This window comes from Cannabis sativa, chromosome 8 (genome assembly GCF_029168945.1).
Source record: "Cannabis sativa cultivar Pink pepper isolate KNU-18-1 chromosome 8, ASM2916894v1, whole genome shotgun sequence".
NCBI lineage: Eukaryota > Viridiplantae > Streptophyta > Magnoliopsida > Rosales > Cannabaceae > Cannabis > Cannabis sativa.
Genome location: NC_083608.1, coordinates 13,749,754 through 13,765,491, shown reverse-complemented (window position 1 = coordinate 13,765,491; position 15,738 = coordinate 13,749,754). Strand labels below are relative to the sequence as shown.

Sequence of the window (15,738 nt, the reverse complement as noted above, 5' to 3'; positions counted from 1 at the left end):
TGTTATTTGTTATTTTATTTATTTTAATGTGTTGTTGGAGACTTAAAACAACTATAATTTATTTTATTTTGTTGCTAGTTATGTGAAAAAAAAATTATTTTTTTTCATAAATATTAAATAATTTAATATTAAAAAGTAACCATTCTAAAATAACTGATTCAACCTGCATTTTTGTGAATTAGATTAGATTTGAGCTATAGTGCGGATTGGATTGGATCAAAAAAAAAATAAAATCCATACTTTATGTAGATCGAATGCACTACGAGTAAAATAATACAGATTGGATTAAATGACCACCCAGTTCGCCACACATGTCATACACATTAGAATTTCACTATACAAGAGTTAAGTTGGAGTCTTCTTTTGAATCCTTCACAAAATTGAATATGGCCACAATCTTTTACCATCATTATTCACATAACGACGACGCAATCAGAGTTTTTTATTTATTTATTTATTTATTTTTTTTTAAATGGACGCAATCAGAGTTTGAAATTACATAACTTTGCTTTCGAACAACAATAATAAAATATCTATAACAGTGATTAAGGTTGTGTATTAGTTTTTTTTTTTTATTTTTGAATGACGGTTGTGTATTAGTTTTAGTTCTTAGTTAGAGTGAGTATATATACAATAAATAAATAAATAATATGTTATATTATATTATATCAGCATGCATAACATATTTGCCCTTTACCTATACACGTTCCACAACATAATTGCTTTCCCACTTTTGTTGGCTCCTTCTCCGCACACTGAAAAATTTAGGCAATCTTCTCGTGAAAGGAAAGTTTTGGGAGCATAATTCAAAATGAAAATAAATGAACTTCCAGGGCTATTACCTTTTACTACTTGAAAAATTACCACAACGACGCTACACTACCAATAAAAAATTTACAAACAAAATCAAATATTTATTTAAAATATTATCAATCCAAAAGAAATTAATTTAGATTTTATTAGGGTATCGGCCAAATTTGAATTTTCTGTTTACTAACAATGAGAAATTTGTCTAGCTACCATTATTATTTTCATATTTGCAAAAATAAATAAATAAAGGATTCTATGTTTGTTTTATTTCATTCCTATTCGTTTGATTTTTTTTTCTTGCCGAAAGGTCATTCCTATTTTTTTTGTTGTGGGAAATTGTCAAACCACAAACGATACATGAACAAATGACTATATAATAAAAAAATTATATGCTGGCAATTTTAATTTGTAAAACTGTTATATTTAAAGTTACTTTTATAAAATAATCCGTTTACTTTGTAAGTAATGTTGATCATACTCTAGTTTGTCGTTAAGTATAATCAACAAATATTGCTTTGCAAATGTTTATTAAATACTTATCAAAAATCACCTTTTCTCTTTCGACAATAAATCATTTTTTTTAGTGAAATATGAACTCTAAAAATGTAGAACCAATCAAAACTTTGCCATAAATATACATCAATATTATGGAATGTGAAATGAGATATGTTTGACTGCATTTTTATTTTTATTATGATATTAATGGTTAAGGTACAAAAAAAAATTATAATTAGAAACTGATGATACTGATAAAGAAATGGATGCATGTCCTTACATAATTTTTTTAAAATTTGTGTGAAAGGAAACAGAAAAACTGCATAATTTAATTTTGTTTTTTTCCTGCTTCTGTATGGGAAATTTTTTTATTTCTTTGACAATATATAAAGAGCAATTATTGAGACAGAAACAAACATATGTTATGTTCACCAAAGTATAGAGTCATTGTCAATAGAGTCATTCATTATGTACAAAGTAGATAAACAAAACAATTATAATTAAATTAAATTAAAGTGAAAAAAATAGGATTAGTCATAAATGAGAAGGGAGGAGATCCCTTTCTCCCGTGATTTTATTTGAAAAGCCTGAATCTTTTAACCAACTTAAAAATAAGAGAGATAACAGATACACACACAAACACCCCCAAACTAAACACCATTTTTTATATATTTATATAATATATATTTTATTTGGTCATATAAGGATTGAAGGGGTAGTTTTATATTTGCAGCAAAAACAAACTAATATTTTCCCGGAAAAGGAAATCACACCAAGCATTGGACTGATTCTTGTAATGGGTTGTCGAGATTTTCTTTCTTTATGTTTTTGGTTTTAGTTTTTCTCATATGTTTGTTTGATTATTCTTAATTTTATTTTGGGAGTCTGATTATTATTATTTTTTTTTTTGAAGGTTTTGGTTTGGACTTTGGGAGATAAATTGGAGATAGGGCTTTTTATGTGGTTCTGATTTGGAATGTGAATGGAAATTTCGGTAATTGGAGTGGTGCATTGAATTGGGTCGCAGTGATTAGTTTTTGGGAATAATTAGCCGATGAGACGGCGATGTGGTGTGTAGTAGAGAAATGGAGGTTAGATCTGACGGCGTTCCGGTTCGGTGCGATAAGATTCCGGCTCCGGTGATTCCCCGGACCCGTTTACAGGTCTGGTTCATTCGTGTCTGCTCCAGCATTTTGCTATGGACGTGTTTGGTTCAGCTCGTAGCTGTTGGGGAGCTATGGCATCCACATTTTTTCAACAATATAACAAATCGGATATCTCAGATTGCCATGGTTCCGCGTGCCATTCAATCACCACCACCACTGCTTCCAGCAAGTGAGTTCTTAGTTTCAAGCCTCTTTTGCATCTGATTGTTTTTGGATACTCTCTTTTAATTATGTTTTTTATGGAGAAAAAAAACATTAATTAAAGGAGAGCACCAAATTAATGTTAATGCATTAATTTGATGTTTGAAAGTTAAGAAAGTAAGGAGTGGTGTATGTGAACTTGTTTTTCATTTGGGGTGGTGAAAAGCCAGTTTTTTCTTTTTTTTTTTTGGCTGGAATGTGAAAATCCAGTTAGATATGGAGAAAAAGGCACTTTTTAAGGTTGAATATTTAATGTTAATTTAGAACAACGTAAGGCAGAACAGTTTTTATTGGAGAAGAAATTCTTTTTGCTCAATACTTGTTTTCGTGGATTTGAGACCTCATTTGGTAGGTTAAGTGCATGCTAGAGATGTATATGTAAATTAATGGTTAATAAGTCAATAATGTTGAAACTCACTGTATAATTCCCTTTGCCCTCTGGCTGATCATTTTACTGTCATTGATAATTTAGCTGAAAAGTCAAGGCTCTATTATAGGTTTGACTAGAGATGGCGAGTAATGAGATGAGATTTTAATTGTTTTAGTTGGACACTAAACATAAGAGCAAAAAAGACCCTGAAACCATTGATCCCATTGTAATCAGGTAAGTTAGAAAGTCATAAAATCTATCAGTGTACAGCACCGAGAGGTTTTCCAACATCCTCATAAGAACGTTTGGCCAGAATGTGAAACCACGTAGGTCAACTTGAGAGGCAGTTGCCAAGTTTCAGTCACAATAAAATACTTTGCACTTACCCCTACTTCAAGTTTAGACGTGACAGAACATTAGTTTTCATTTGTAAAGGCATGTTTCTTTTATTGTAATTTTTATAAATTTATAGTTTGTTGATTGTTTATAAGGAAAACCATGATTGTTTGAAAAGGGACTTGTAATACAACAAAGAAAATTGTTTTGTTGTGTAAATAAGATAAAGCTCCATGAAATCGTATTTAATTCAATATTTTAGATTGATTTGATGAATGTCATTGATCAATTTTTTCACTCATTTTCTTTTGGGTGAATGCTAAGATTTTAAGTCCTGGATTTTGCAGGAAAATATAAAAGTAATGGTTTTCTCAGGGTGTCCTGCAATGGGGGCTTAAATCAAATGCGTGCAGCGGTTCGTAATTTTCCACTCTCATATTTTCTTCTCTGTCACCTCGAGTTTTGACAGGCAATTTTGCATTTTAGATATGTGATATGGTGACGATTGCTCGGCTTTTGAATCTTACGTTGGTTGTACCAGAGCTTGATAAGACGTCTTTCTGGGCTGATCCTAGGTAAAGTACTTGTTTAATAGATGCTGAGTACTTTCTTTAATCATCTTGTGACATGATTTTTTTTGGAGTTGTAAACCCTTATTTTTCTCTTTCAGTAACTTTGAAGATATCTTTGATGTGAGACATTTCATTGATTCGCTGAGAGATGAAGTTCGAATTGTCAGAAGACTGCCTAAGAGGTTCAACAGGAAACACGGACACAAACCCCTTCAAATGCCTCCTGTTAGTTGGTCAAATGAAACCTACTACTTGCAACAGGTTATACCTGATTATGTTTTCTGCCAATTTTCTGTATCAGTCATAGCATTTGTTGTATGGGCTCATCATTCATATACTTGCAGATGATGATGTGTACCATTGGAAGTTGTATTTTGTATATTATTTGTTAATTGGGTTTATTTAGCTCTTTAGAATGTTAATCTATATATTAGGAGGGTATATGACAGCTCAGTTGCTCCGTCAAAATCCGGTTATTATAGGAACCAAAGTAGTAACCAAGACATCACGTACATTGTTAAATAAATTTATTGAAAATTACTGAAAGCTGAAACGCTTGAAGATCCTCAACCCTTTCTTTATTTTGATTCATCTTTCTTATAAAGCTACATTTGCATTAACAGATTCTGCCACTGTTCAAGAAACATAGGGTGTTGCATTTTAACAAGACAGATGCACGTTTGGCAAACAATTGGATTGCTCTTGATCTTCAGAAACTTAGGTGTCGTGTTAATTTCCAGGCTCTAAAATTCACTCCCCAGATTGAGACGTTGGGATACAAATTGGTTCGGATACTTCAGGAAAAGGGGCCTTTTGTGGCTTTGCATTTGAGATATGAAATGGACATGTTGGCTTTCTCAGGTTGTACTCGTGGTTGTTCAGAGAAAGAAGCTGAGGAGCTCAAACAAATGAGGTATGTAAATATATAAGTTGCAGTGCTTGCTTGGTTAAGAAGTGGATGAGATATTTTGTTTGTTGACCTAATTTGCTCCTCAAACACTTTTGATCTATTGGAGTGTTATGCTTTCTATATAAGAATTGCTTGAAAGCACATGGGATGGGGCTGAAGTAATCAGCATTTTCATGTATAAAACCTTTAGGCTTAGCTGACTAGTGATGATAGTTCTTCATTCGTGCAAAGGCAGTTGGCAGAGCAGTTTATAATGCATTTGTTAAACTGAGATTAGTGCATGATTTTCTGCTCCATTTCTAATGTCCACCTGATTGAACCTTTTATTCAGGTATGCATACATCTGGTGGAGAGATAAAGAAATAGATTCTGAAATGAGAAGATCGCAAGGTTTGTGCCCTTTGACACCAGAGGAGGCATCAACAGTTTTGCAAGCATTGGGATTTGACAGGAACACACAGATCTATATAGCAGCTGGTGAGATATATGGTAGTGAACGGAGACTTGCAGGGCTAAGAGCTGCATTTCCACGAATTGTGAGTTTGATGCTATTTTGGACTGTAATTATGTTTTCGCCATCTCTTTTATCTGTTGGATGTTGTAGATTGAGTTGCTGCAATAAACATCTGTTTTAGTCCAAATACTGGGCATCAGAATCGTTGGGCAAGTTTCTATTTCCATGATTAGTTCATACTCTCAGCCTAGCATGCTTTTGATGGGGTTGCCTGGAGAAGTATTATTAGATAGTAGTTAATTATACTTGTATATTGAATAGCTAGAAAGTACTAACACAGATTTACTTTTGCAATCTAACAAAATGACATTGCTTCTAGTAATTTCCCTATTATCTCTATCTAAGCCAATGACTCCATTAGATTTCTTCTTGAAAATTTTTATTCTGTCCCCAGTATGATTTATACTATTATTATTTGTTTTGTTAGAAGCTAAGGATAAGTTTCTTAACAGTAGATTGTTTTCATTTGGTGTTTTTGTTTCTTTATGGACTCATACTTCATTATCATGAATTATGTCAGATTAAGAAGGAAATGTTGCTTGCCCCTGAGGAGTTGCAACAATTTCAGAACCATTCATCTCAGATGGCTGCTTTGGATTTTATGGTTTCAGTAGCCAGCAACACATTTATTCCAACCTACGACGGAAACATGGCAAAACTTGTTGAAGGTCACCGTAGGTGTGTAATAACTTTCTCAACATTGGTTTATGCGATCAAAATGGGACAAACTCCTAATTACATTTCCTGCAGGTTTCTGGGCTTTAAAAGAACTGTGTTACTGGATCGGAGAAAACTTGTGGAGTTGTTGGATATGCAACAGAATGGGACGTTATCATGGGATGAGTTTACTGTTTCTGTTCAATCGGTGCATGAGAAAAGGATGGGACAACCAAGTCGACGCAGAGTAATTGCAGACAGGCCAAAGGAGGAAGATTATTTTTATGCAAATCCCCAAGAATGCTTGTGTGAGAGAACAAGTTGCGATGACTTGATTAGCCCCGGTAACTCAACTGCAATTGGGTGACTGCAAGCAAAAACCAAAGTATTGGATTGATACCACGGAAAGGTTTTCACACAGAAGGTTAACAAGAACCAACATCTTTTAACAGAGATAGCCTTTGATTACCTTGTATACCCACACCCAAGAGTTTTGTAGGAAATGGTATTAAAAAGAAAGGATGGTTGAGCTCGCATTTGAGCATCTAAGTTGTGGTGTTCCATTTTTTTACTTTATTTCTTCAGTGTTTATATCTATATATTTGTTTATTCATGAGTGTTCAAAAGTGCACTTCAATTTTACACAACATAATCGAGAATTGCTAAATGTAGCCTTTGTTTGATCTTCATGAGAAAATATATTTGATGGGATAGGAGTGCTCGTACTGTTTTCTCATGTCATACTATGCAATGCAAGTACTGCCATTTGTATCATAAACTAGGAACCAGGGACATGGAATTTCAATCTCTTCAAGCATAATATTTACGGCTACGCCTCTTTGGCTGACCCGTACACTAACAAGAGTAGAGCGTAACATAGAGTGAAATGGTCCCCCCCCCCCCCAAAAAAAAAAAAATTGAATTTTAAAAGCCCAAGATTTTCAATAGCGTTGCTTAAAAGTTACACCGATATTTATGGCTAGATTAAAGAGCGTCCGTGGAAATCAAGGTCATAGAAATGCAGAAATCATTAAATACTGGTACATCAACATGTGCAGAATGTACAACATCAATGTTAATCGAAAGCTGCATCTCCCAACAATTTTTTTCTTTCTTTTATCGTACATGTATCGTTGTACAAAAACGACAGGAAAGATGGGCCTCTTCTGGCTGAGTGGCCTCTTTTCTTTTTCCAAAAGGCTACTTGGGCTCCCAGAAGATTATATCTCCTTGCTCCCCACAAAGCCCCAGATCCTTGAGCCTCCTCTCTTGATAATATTCCAATTCATTAAGCTCCAACTCTCTCTCTTTGAACATGCCATCAATTTGCTGCAGCACCTTTTTCTCCCCTTGTCTTATTCCAACAGCTATCTCAAGCCTCGACTCCAGTTTTTCTCCTTTTAACTTCTCGTCCTGCATACCAAACATCACGTCATTGGAAATTAACTAAAACATGAAACACAAACACTGAGGAAAAGCCTACTTGTGAAAAATAGTTATAAAATTTTGTTTTTTAAGATTACCTCTTCAATGGTGGTGTTATAACCAGAGAGAGCAGATTTGCAGGCTTGTCGTACCACTCGGCATATGAGCTCTTCATTGGCATGGCTTATAGGATACTCCAGATGCCCCAAAATAGAGTTTCTGAAGATGGTTTCCAAGAGAAAAGCATCGGTACCTCCAAGTGCTACCAATCTCAAATATGGAAGCATTGCAGGAGGAAGTGGACGGTTCAAAAAAATGTCAAAATAAGCAGTTTCACTCCAACCATTTGCCTCGGCAATGTCTAGCTTGTCACCATAAAAAGGGTCCGACTCGGATATCTCTAGTGTCAGCGTATATGCATTGCGTTCTTCCAAGGGATCAATGAATCCGTAGTCCAGGGCCAACTCAGCATTGCTCTTGTTAATGTCATATTGTATAACAACCTATTATTGCAAGTCGTCAAAAGAGTTCGATAAACACCCACATAACAAAATCACATTATTGTATACAAGTAAGGACATTTCTTTTTCGTTTAATGGTTAACTTGCTTGTAAAAACCATTCATGAGTATATTCCATACTATATATTGGTAAGAAGAATGATATTACTTTTCTGAGGCAGCAAGTAGAGAGGTCATCGACCATTGCAAAATTTAACACAAGAAACAGCAGAAGAAGAAATTTGTACCTGCTCACCAGCCTTGACTGGAATTGGGCTACGTAGAGAGAACAAATAATCCCATGAAAAAAGGCCTGCTGGTCCTTTGACCTCCCATGCATGCTCCTCAGAGGTTACTTTGTGGCTGTGGTTGATCTGATTGATTAAGTCGGAATCAAACAAAATTAGCTTCTTATCTTAGTTGAAGAAAATTAACAGATTTCAAAAATGATTAAAACATGGATATGTGAGACTGACTGACACTCATTTAGTCAAGTTGTATGTATTGAAAAACCAAGATGTAATTGTTGATACAAAAGATCTTACAAAGTCTACAAGAGGGATCAAAACAAGATTTTGTGCACGCATGCGTGAAAATGCCCTTGATCTGAGAATACCGAATGCCCAAAAGAAATCATCTATTGTGATGGGAGAAGGAAAAAGCTTCTTGTTAGGGAGAATAACTTCTTCTTCTAGTTTCTTAAACTCGCTCACAACATACTCTTTTACTCCCAATGTTGTGCTCAAAAGTTGGGTGCCTGCAAACGCATGCAAAACTTATATGACCATTATCCTCCAAAATAATGGTGTGTGAAATTCAACCACTGATCAAAAGTAAGAAAATTAGAACCTAATTCAAAAAAAAAAAAAAAATGGAAATAAGAACCAAAATTTGAAAGAAAACAACAATTATTTACAAAATAACCTCAAGGGTCCTTGAGGGTGGCTCTAGCCTCTAGGTTGCTTAGTACAAAATAAGTGTACACTTTCATCCTGTTAGTTTAGCAAATTATTTTATCAAAAAAGAAATTAAGTGAGAAAATATTAAAAGAAAGAAAAATACTGTACATATGTATATTCTCATTTTTGAGTAAGGCTTCAGTACATCTCCTAAAGAGTGGCATATAGATGAATTTTTTAATCAAATAAATTTTTGTATGATCGATATAGTTATTTAAAATTATTTGTAAATTTTCAAAAAATTTTAAGTAGTTTACAATATAAAAATAAAATTTACATATTTATTGCAACTATTTTTTCTTATTCACGCCTTGTTGTAAATAGCTTCATATCCATCATGAACAAAATTGAACTACAGGGAGTCTATCAGAGTGTACTAGAGAAATTTCCCTCATTTTTAATATAAAAGTTTGCTTAAGTATATTTAGTTTTTTAATACATTATATTATGTTCTAAATCTTCCATCGTTGAAGTTGGAAAAGGAACAGGGAATTTCCAAGAATTAGTTAGCGTAAGTAAATTTTTTGACCAATTAGTAATGAGCAAGAAAAGAAAAATTGAAGGTAAAAATATAAGTAGTATAAGATGATAGTGGCTAAAAATCAACCTTGAAGTTCAGAAAGCTCCTCTTCTGACCTGCTCTGGAACCATGAAAATTAGCACTTATCAACTCAACCATTACCAAGCACATACTCAAATCAACAAATAAATACAAATTAACCCATAAAAAATAATCGGCCAAACAAATTTAAACCCACCAAAATACAGTCGAATTTGTTTGTTTTGGAAGAATGTCGAAGTAAAGTCTCCAAAGCGAGTCGTCCCTGAACTTCTCTCTGAGCAAAAATAGAGCAACGGCAATCCAAGGCTTCAACCCATTACACACGTTCCCAATCTCAGAAGCCGAAACAGTATCTGGGTTTATCCACAACCTCTTCGGAATCTCCAAAACGACCTCGTTTCGAGCAATGTCTCTCTGGGCAATCAATCCTAGTCCTTCTGGTACGACACCAGGCCTCGCCGGAGTCTTATTTGAGATTACGCCTTCGTCCCGGAGCCACTTCCAGAAGGTGTGGACTTCGGGTGAAAGAGATGGGTCCAATTCCGTAGACTGGAGAGATTTGATTGAAAGGGCTTTCTTAAGGTGAAGATTTGGACCCCTGGGTAAGGCATAGAGGTGCGTCAGAGTTGTTCTTGGAGGGAATAGAAATGTTGAAGATGAGGAAGATAAGCCTGAGAGACTTGCCATTTTTGATTGTGTATGTGATTTAGTGAGCTTCGTTTTGAGTTAGGCCATTGCAGTTTCAGTGAGAGCAAAGGTGTAAAATTAAAAGATAAAAGAACACTTCTTTTCGTGGATAGGATTTTTATTTACAAGCCAAATTTGAGTATTTATACTTCTTACTCCCTAATAACAAACACACTCCATTCTTTTTGAGAAAAGACAAAAAAACACTTAATTAGAGGGAATATATATTTTTTTCTAATAATTAATTAGTATATATTTGGTAGGAAATTTAGCTCTGATACATAGAAATTAATATTTGTAATTCTAATTTCAAAATCACACTTAAACAAATAAAAGTTAAATTAAAATAAACGAATCAAGAACAAAAAATCACTAAACACATTAAACCAGAAAATTATAACATAGATGAATCTAAATGGCTATCAGACCCAATAACATAAGAGATTTATACTTTTCAACCCTATGTTCATTGTGAACTTGGTCATACTCCAGTTTAAAAGTATTGCCACCAATATTAGAATTTGAAATTAAGGTGAATGGGATTCCATCTCAAAACCAATTGTCAATGGGAGGAGTAGCTCATTCCTCTTATATATTCTATTATCTTTCCACACATTGGCAATGTGGGACTCTCTAACATCCCCCCTCAAGATGGTAGCTATTTTACTTGCTCACCATCTTGGACAACTCGATCATAAGCGGCTCTTTTTTAGCTCACTATCCCTGATCACAAGTGGCTCTTTTTGCTCTACTTTTCGGATCGGTATTTTTAGATTTTTGGTGGCTCTTTTTTATTTTTGGCTCACTATATCCCCGAATCACAAGTGGCTTATTTTGACTTTGGCTCTTGGATCAATTTTTTTTTGGATTTTTGGTGGCTCTTTTTTTTTCGGCTCTACTTCGATCGGTTTATTTTTTGGGGTTGGATAGTCGCTAGAGATTTTTTTTTTGTTTGTTTTTGCTCTGATACCATGTTAGAATTTGGGATTAAGGTGAATGGGGTTCCATCTCAAAATCAATTGGCAATGGGAGGAGTAGCCCATTCCTCTTATATATTCTATTATCTTTCCACACATTGGCAATGTGGAACTCTTTAACAACCAATCTTTATTGATAATGAGAATAAGAGATATCAATCTCAGGAGCTACAAGGAAATAATCACACCAAGTCATCCATGGTGTAATCCCTCAACACTCATTAACTCACTAACTCGAGCCAACATAATCAACAATGTTGCTCAATATAATTTTCCAATCCCAGCTTTCTCTCTCTCTCTCTCTCTCTCTCTCTCTCTCTCTCTCTCTCTCTCTCTCTCTCAAATATCCCTCTCCCTTTCTCACTCTAACTTCTCTCTTTATTATGTTGTGTCTCTCTCTTTCTTCTTGTCGTTCTTCTTTTTATATAGGCCAAGGGATCCAATATGCAAGCTGTCATAGTTGACAGTTAAGTTAGTTAAAGACTAACTAACTAATCGAATGATTATTGGGGTTTAAAGAATAATACCACAAATTCTACCTTATTTCTTCAAGCCCTAACAAGCTAAGCATATCTGTCCAACAGAGGTGGTACTGCTTTCATGTGTAGCTACTTAGCAACTAAGGTTGAGTAAGTCCAAGCAATGCTTGAACTTACTAATAGGTAATACCTTAGTGCCATTATCAGCAGGGTTCTCTTCTTTTCTCCAGCTCGATTACTTCTTCTTCTTCTTGGATTATATTTTACCAGGACCTATATTTACTAACAAGTATGTTTTTAATATCCTAAATATAAACTTCTAAAATGATGAAAAGTAAACACATATAAGTATGAGAAACCTTACATTGGTTGCAGCGGAATTAAATGACTCCTTTTGCTCAGATCTATAACCCTTGTTCCTTTCTTTTGTAGAGTATAATCAAGATCTGAGCCCGACACTCCTTCAGCTGTTTGGATTCTTCACAGTCTTGCACACTATGATTGAGGACTAACTTGCTATGGGTGGGCATGCACACAATCACTAAGGCTCAAATTTGTTTGGGAAGAAGACTATAGAATTTGAATTAGAAGAGATAAAAGAAGAAGAAGAAGTCTCAAAACACTAGTTGTCTGACAGAATGAAAACTAGGTTTAGAAGCATTAGTTGGATAATGAGACCTTTCTTTTCTTTTTATACTAATTCACTTAGGGTTAGGATTGAAATATTTAGAATAAAAAAATGACAAAATAATAGCAAAAATGGGAGCATAGTGGACGGCCATATGTGAGCCCATCACTAGTTAGACTTTTGTTATTTCTCAACCATTTATCTATTTTTTACAAATGCCATATTTTGCAATTTCAATCCTATAAATGTCAAAACTATATATTTAATAATTAAAATTCATTATCAAATAAAATTTTCATTTATATTATTTATTAATTAGACTCCTAAAGTCTCTTAATTAACAAATAAACCCTAAAATTCTATTTCTTCACAATCAAGCCATATCTTAGTGAGAATTCATAAACTAGATATAGTCTAATTTTAGAATTATAATTGATTAATCAAAATCAATTAACTGAGTCTTACAAGCAATTTGTCTCAACTAGTATGGGGACCATGGGCCTATATAACCGAGCTTCCAATAAGCAGATCTAGAATTTACCAAGTAAATTCTCTAACTTATTAATTCCTCCTTGCACCACTATAGATTTGGAATTGCACTCTCAATTATATAGAACGCTATATATGTTCCACGATATAGATACGCTATGAGATTATCCATTTGTTATAATCCTAATACTCAATGATCCTCTATAGATGATGTACATTGAGTAGAGATAAATTTACCGTTACACCCTTCAATGTATTTTATCCTTAAAACACTTAACTACCTATAAATGAAATTCCAGTGAACTAATATAATCACTGAAATGAGTACTTAACTATTTATCTTTGTTAAACTAAGCTTGAAGAAAATTATCGTTTTACTTCTATGTCCAGATAGAAGCTATAGATTCTGTATCTATGATTAGCGCTCCCACTCAATTGAACTACCATGTCCTTAATCTATATGTCACAAGAAGAACCATTTGGTTGACTTTAACGAACATATTTAAAAACACAAATAATGCAATTGAACTAGAACCTAACCATCTCAGGATTGAGATCATTTGATCTAAGATCAACTAGGTGATATTGAATTGAATAGATATTACAGGAAGTTTATTATATTTGATCCAAGTTCAATATCGGTCCCTTAGATTGCATACTCTATACATCCAACCCAAGCTTACTTTAACCAATGCCCCTGGAAAGGACATAGCACTTATCCTAGGTGCAAGTAAACTACATAGTAGATTATCCTATCAATTAAACCCTGTGTATTGATAATCATAGGATGACATTTAATCATACAATCTTGATTACTTTCCACTGTGTTGACAACACAATAAATAAGAATATCAATGTGATAAAGATTTGGATGAATTTATAAATTAATTAAATAAATAAATAATCACATGAACCAAATAGCACATTAAATAAGTAATAAAAATAAATTTGTTTATTTATTGATAATTGAATAGAAAAGATTACATTGAAATAGAATTTTATTAAGGGCACAAAGCCCAACAAAGTCCCACTTGCATTAACATAAAACTATCAGTACATATCAATTAATCCTAAATTTAGTCCTGTTGGAAATTATTTTACCAGGATCTTAGATCTACTCACAAGTATGTTGATTAACACCGTAAACATAAACTTTCTAAAACGATGAAATAAACACATATAAAGTTTAGGAAACCTTACATTGGGTGCAGCGGAATTAAATGACTCCTTCCGTTCATATCTCTAACCCTTGTATCCTTTCTGTCGCAGAATATTATCAAGATCTGAACCTGGATCTCTTTCTCTGAATCTTTAATGCTGAAACTCCTTCTTGCTGAAAATCTTTCTTCACGATCTTCCTCATTATGATTGAGGTATTACTTGCTGTGTGTGGGCACTACTCTAATCACTAAGGGTTTCGAAATATTAAGGAAGAAGAGAGAGAGAGTGGGCGGCCAAAGGTAGAGAGAGAGGCTCAGGTTTTTCTGAATGAAAAGTGTGATTTTCCTGAAGCCTTCACTACCTATTTATAGCATTCCACTAGGGTTAGGTTTGAATTATTTGGCATTAAAATAATGAAAATATCAGAGGATAAATCCTATAAAAGTGGTCGGCCATGGCTTACTGGATTTGGGCCTCACTTTTTGCAATTTTGCAGTTTTATCACTTTTGCATCTGATTTGCTCAAAAATGCCAATTTTCTAATTCAACCATTTAAATGCCAATTCTAACTATTTAATAACTATAAATAAGTATTAAATAATATTGTCATTTATCATATTTATTAATTGAACCATACAAAGTATCATAATTAACAAATATGCCCCTAAAAACTCTTTCTTTACAATTTCGCCCTTACTTAGTAAAAAGTTCACAAATAGACATAGTCTAACTTGAGAATTATAATTGATTAATCAAAACCAATTACATGAGTCTTACAAGCAATATTATCTCAACTAGTGGGGGGACCATGGGTCTATATAACCGAGCTTCCAATAAGTAGATCAAGAATTTATTACTAAAATTTACTAACTTATTAATTCTTCGTTGAATCCACGCATAAAATTTAGAATTGCACTCTCAGTATATAGAATGCTCTATATGTTCCACCATATAGACACATCATTACTTATCCATTGTTATAATCCTAATTTGATCAATGATCCTCTATATGAATGATCTACACTGTAAAGGGATTAGATTACCGTTACACCCTACTATGTATTTTATCCTTAAAATACTTGACCCCTTATAAATGATATTTCAGCTTATGTGAAATGAGTACTCCACCATTTATGTTCGTTTGGTCAAGCTCGAAGGAGATCATCCTTTGCTTACTATTCGCCAGATAGAAGCTATAGATTACATGTTTATGTTAGCGCTCCCACTCAATTGCACTACCATGTTCCCAAAATGTACGTATCACCTTGACCTAAAAGTAGGCTTAACTAACAAATCAAAGAACACGAATAGCCTCTTGAGATTGAGCCTAATCATAACAGGATTAAGATCATTTGATCTAGGATCAACTAGGCGATATTGACTTGAATAGATTTTACGGTAAGTTTAATAAATCTAAGTCAAAGTTCAATATCGGTCCCTTCCGATGCATACTCCATGCATCCAACCTGAGCTTTACTTTAACCAATGTTCTGGAAAGAACATAGCATTTCTCCAAATGCAAGTAAACTCTTGTTGTAGATTATCATATCAGTAAAACCCTGTGTCTGATAAATCTAGGAAACTTTATTCACATAGTCATGTTTACTTTCCAAAGTGTTGACAACACAATAAACATGATCAAGTATGTGAAAAGAGTTTAAGATGAATTTATAAATCAAATAGACAAGCAATTGATAAAGTGAACCAAAACATACACAAATGAATGAAAAATACTTCTGTTTCTTTATTGATGTTGAATAAAATAGATTACATTGAAATGGAGTTTTATTTAGGGCATAAAACCCAACAAGTCCGTGCTTTTCAAATGTAGTTACAATCAA

The 15,738-nt window shown here is 33.7% G+C and overlaps 2 protein-coding genes across 4 annotated transcripts; one reads left to right on the top strand and one right to left on the bottom strand.

Annotated features, from left to right (window-relative positions):
• The first annotated feature begins 1,818 nt into the window (after positions 1 to 1,818).
• LOC115699545 (rhamnogalacturonan I rhamnosyltransferase 1) lies at positions 1,819 to 6,742 on the top strand. 3 transcript variants are annotated; one of them, XM_030627014.2, is made up of 9 exons: positions 1,823 to 2,098; positions 2,219 to 2,640; positions 3,726 to 3,793; positions 3,865 to 3,953; positions 4,049 to 4,211; positions 4,574 to 4,863; positions 5,192 to 5,396; positions 5,895 to 6,052; positions 6,125 to 6,742. In XM_030627014.2, exons 2-9 carry the CDS (start codon positions 2,391 to 2,393, stop codon positions 6,396 to 6,398), a joined length of 1,497 nt encoding a protein of 498 aa, XP_030482874.2. In that variant the 5' UTR covers positions 1,823 to 2,098; positions 2,219 to 2,390; the 3' UTR covers positions 6,399 to 6,742. The 3 variants fall into 3 exon arrangements, with proteins under 3 accessions (XP_060958385.1, XP_030482874.2, XP_060958386.1); XM_061102403.1 differs by having other exon boundaries at positions 1,827 to 2,105; XM_061102402.1 differs by having other exon boundaries at positions 1,819 to 2,098; positions 5,895 to 6,742.
• A 206-nt stretch (positions 6,743 to 6,948) lies between these two features.
• Positions 6,949 to 10,290, bottom strand: LOC115700794 (ribulose-1,5 bisphosphate carboxylase/oxygenase large subunit N-methyltransferase, chloroplastic). The gene is made up of 6 exons (XM_030628442.2): positions 9,673 to 10,290; positions 9,522 to 9,550; positions 8,501 to 8,712; positions 8,204 to 8,329; positions 7,555 to 7,959; positions 6,949 to 7,444 (listed from the first exon to the last, which is right to left on the bottom strand). Exons 1-6 carry the CDS (start codon positions 10,161 to 10,163, stop codon positions 7,232 to 7,234), a joined length of 1,476 nt encoding a protein of 491 aa, XP_030484302.2. The 5' UTR covers positions 10,164 to 10,290; the 3' UTR covers positions 6,949 to 7,231.
• Between the last annotated feature and the right edge of the window lie 5,448 nt (positions 10,291 to 15,738).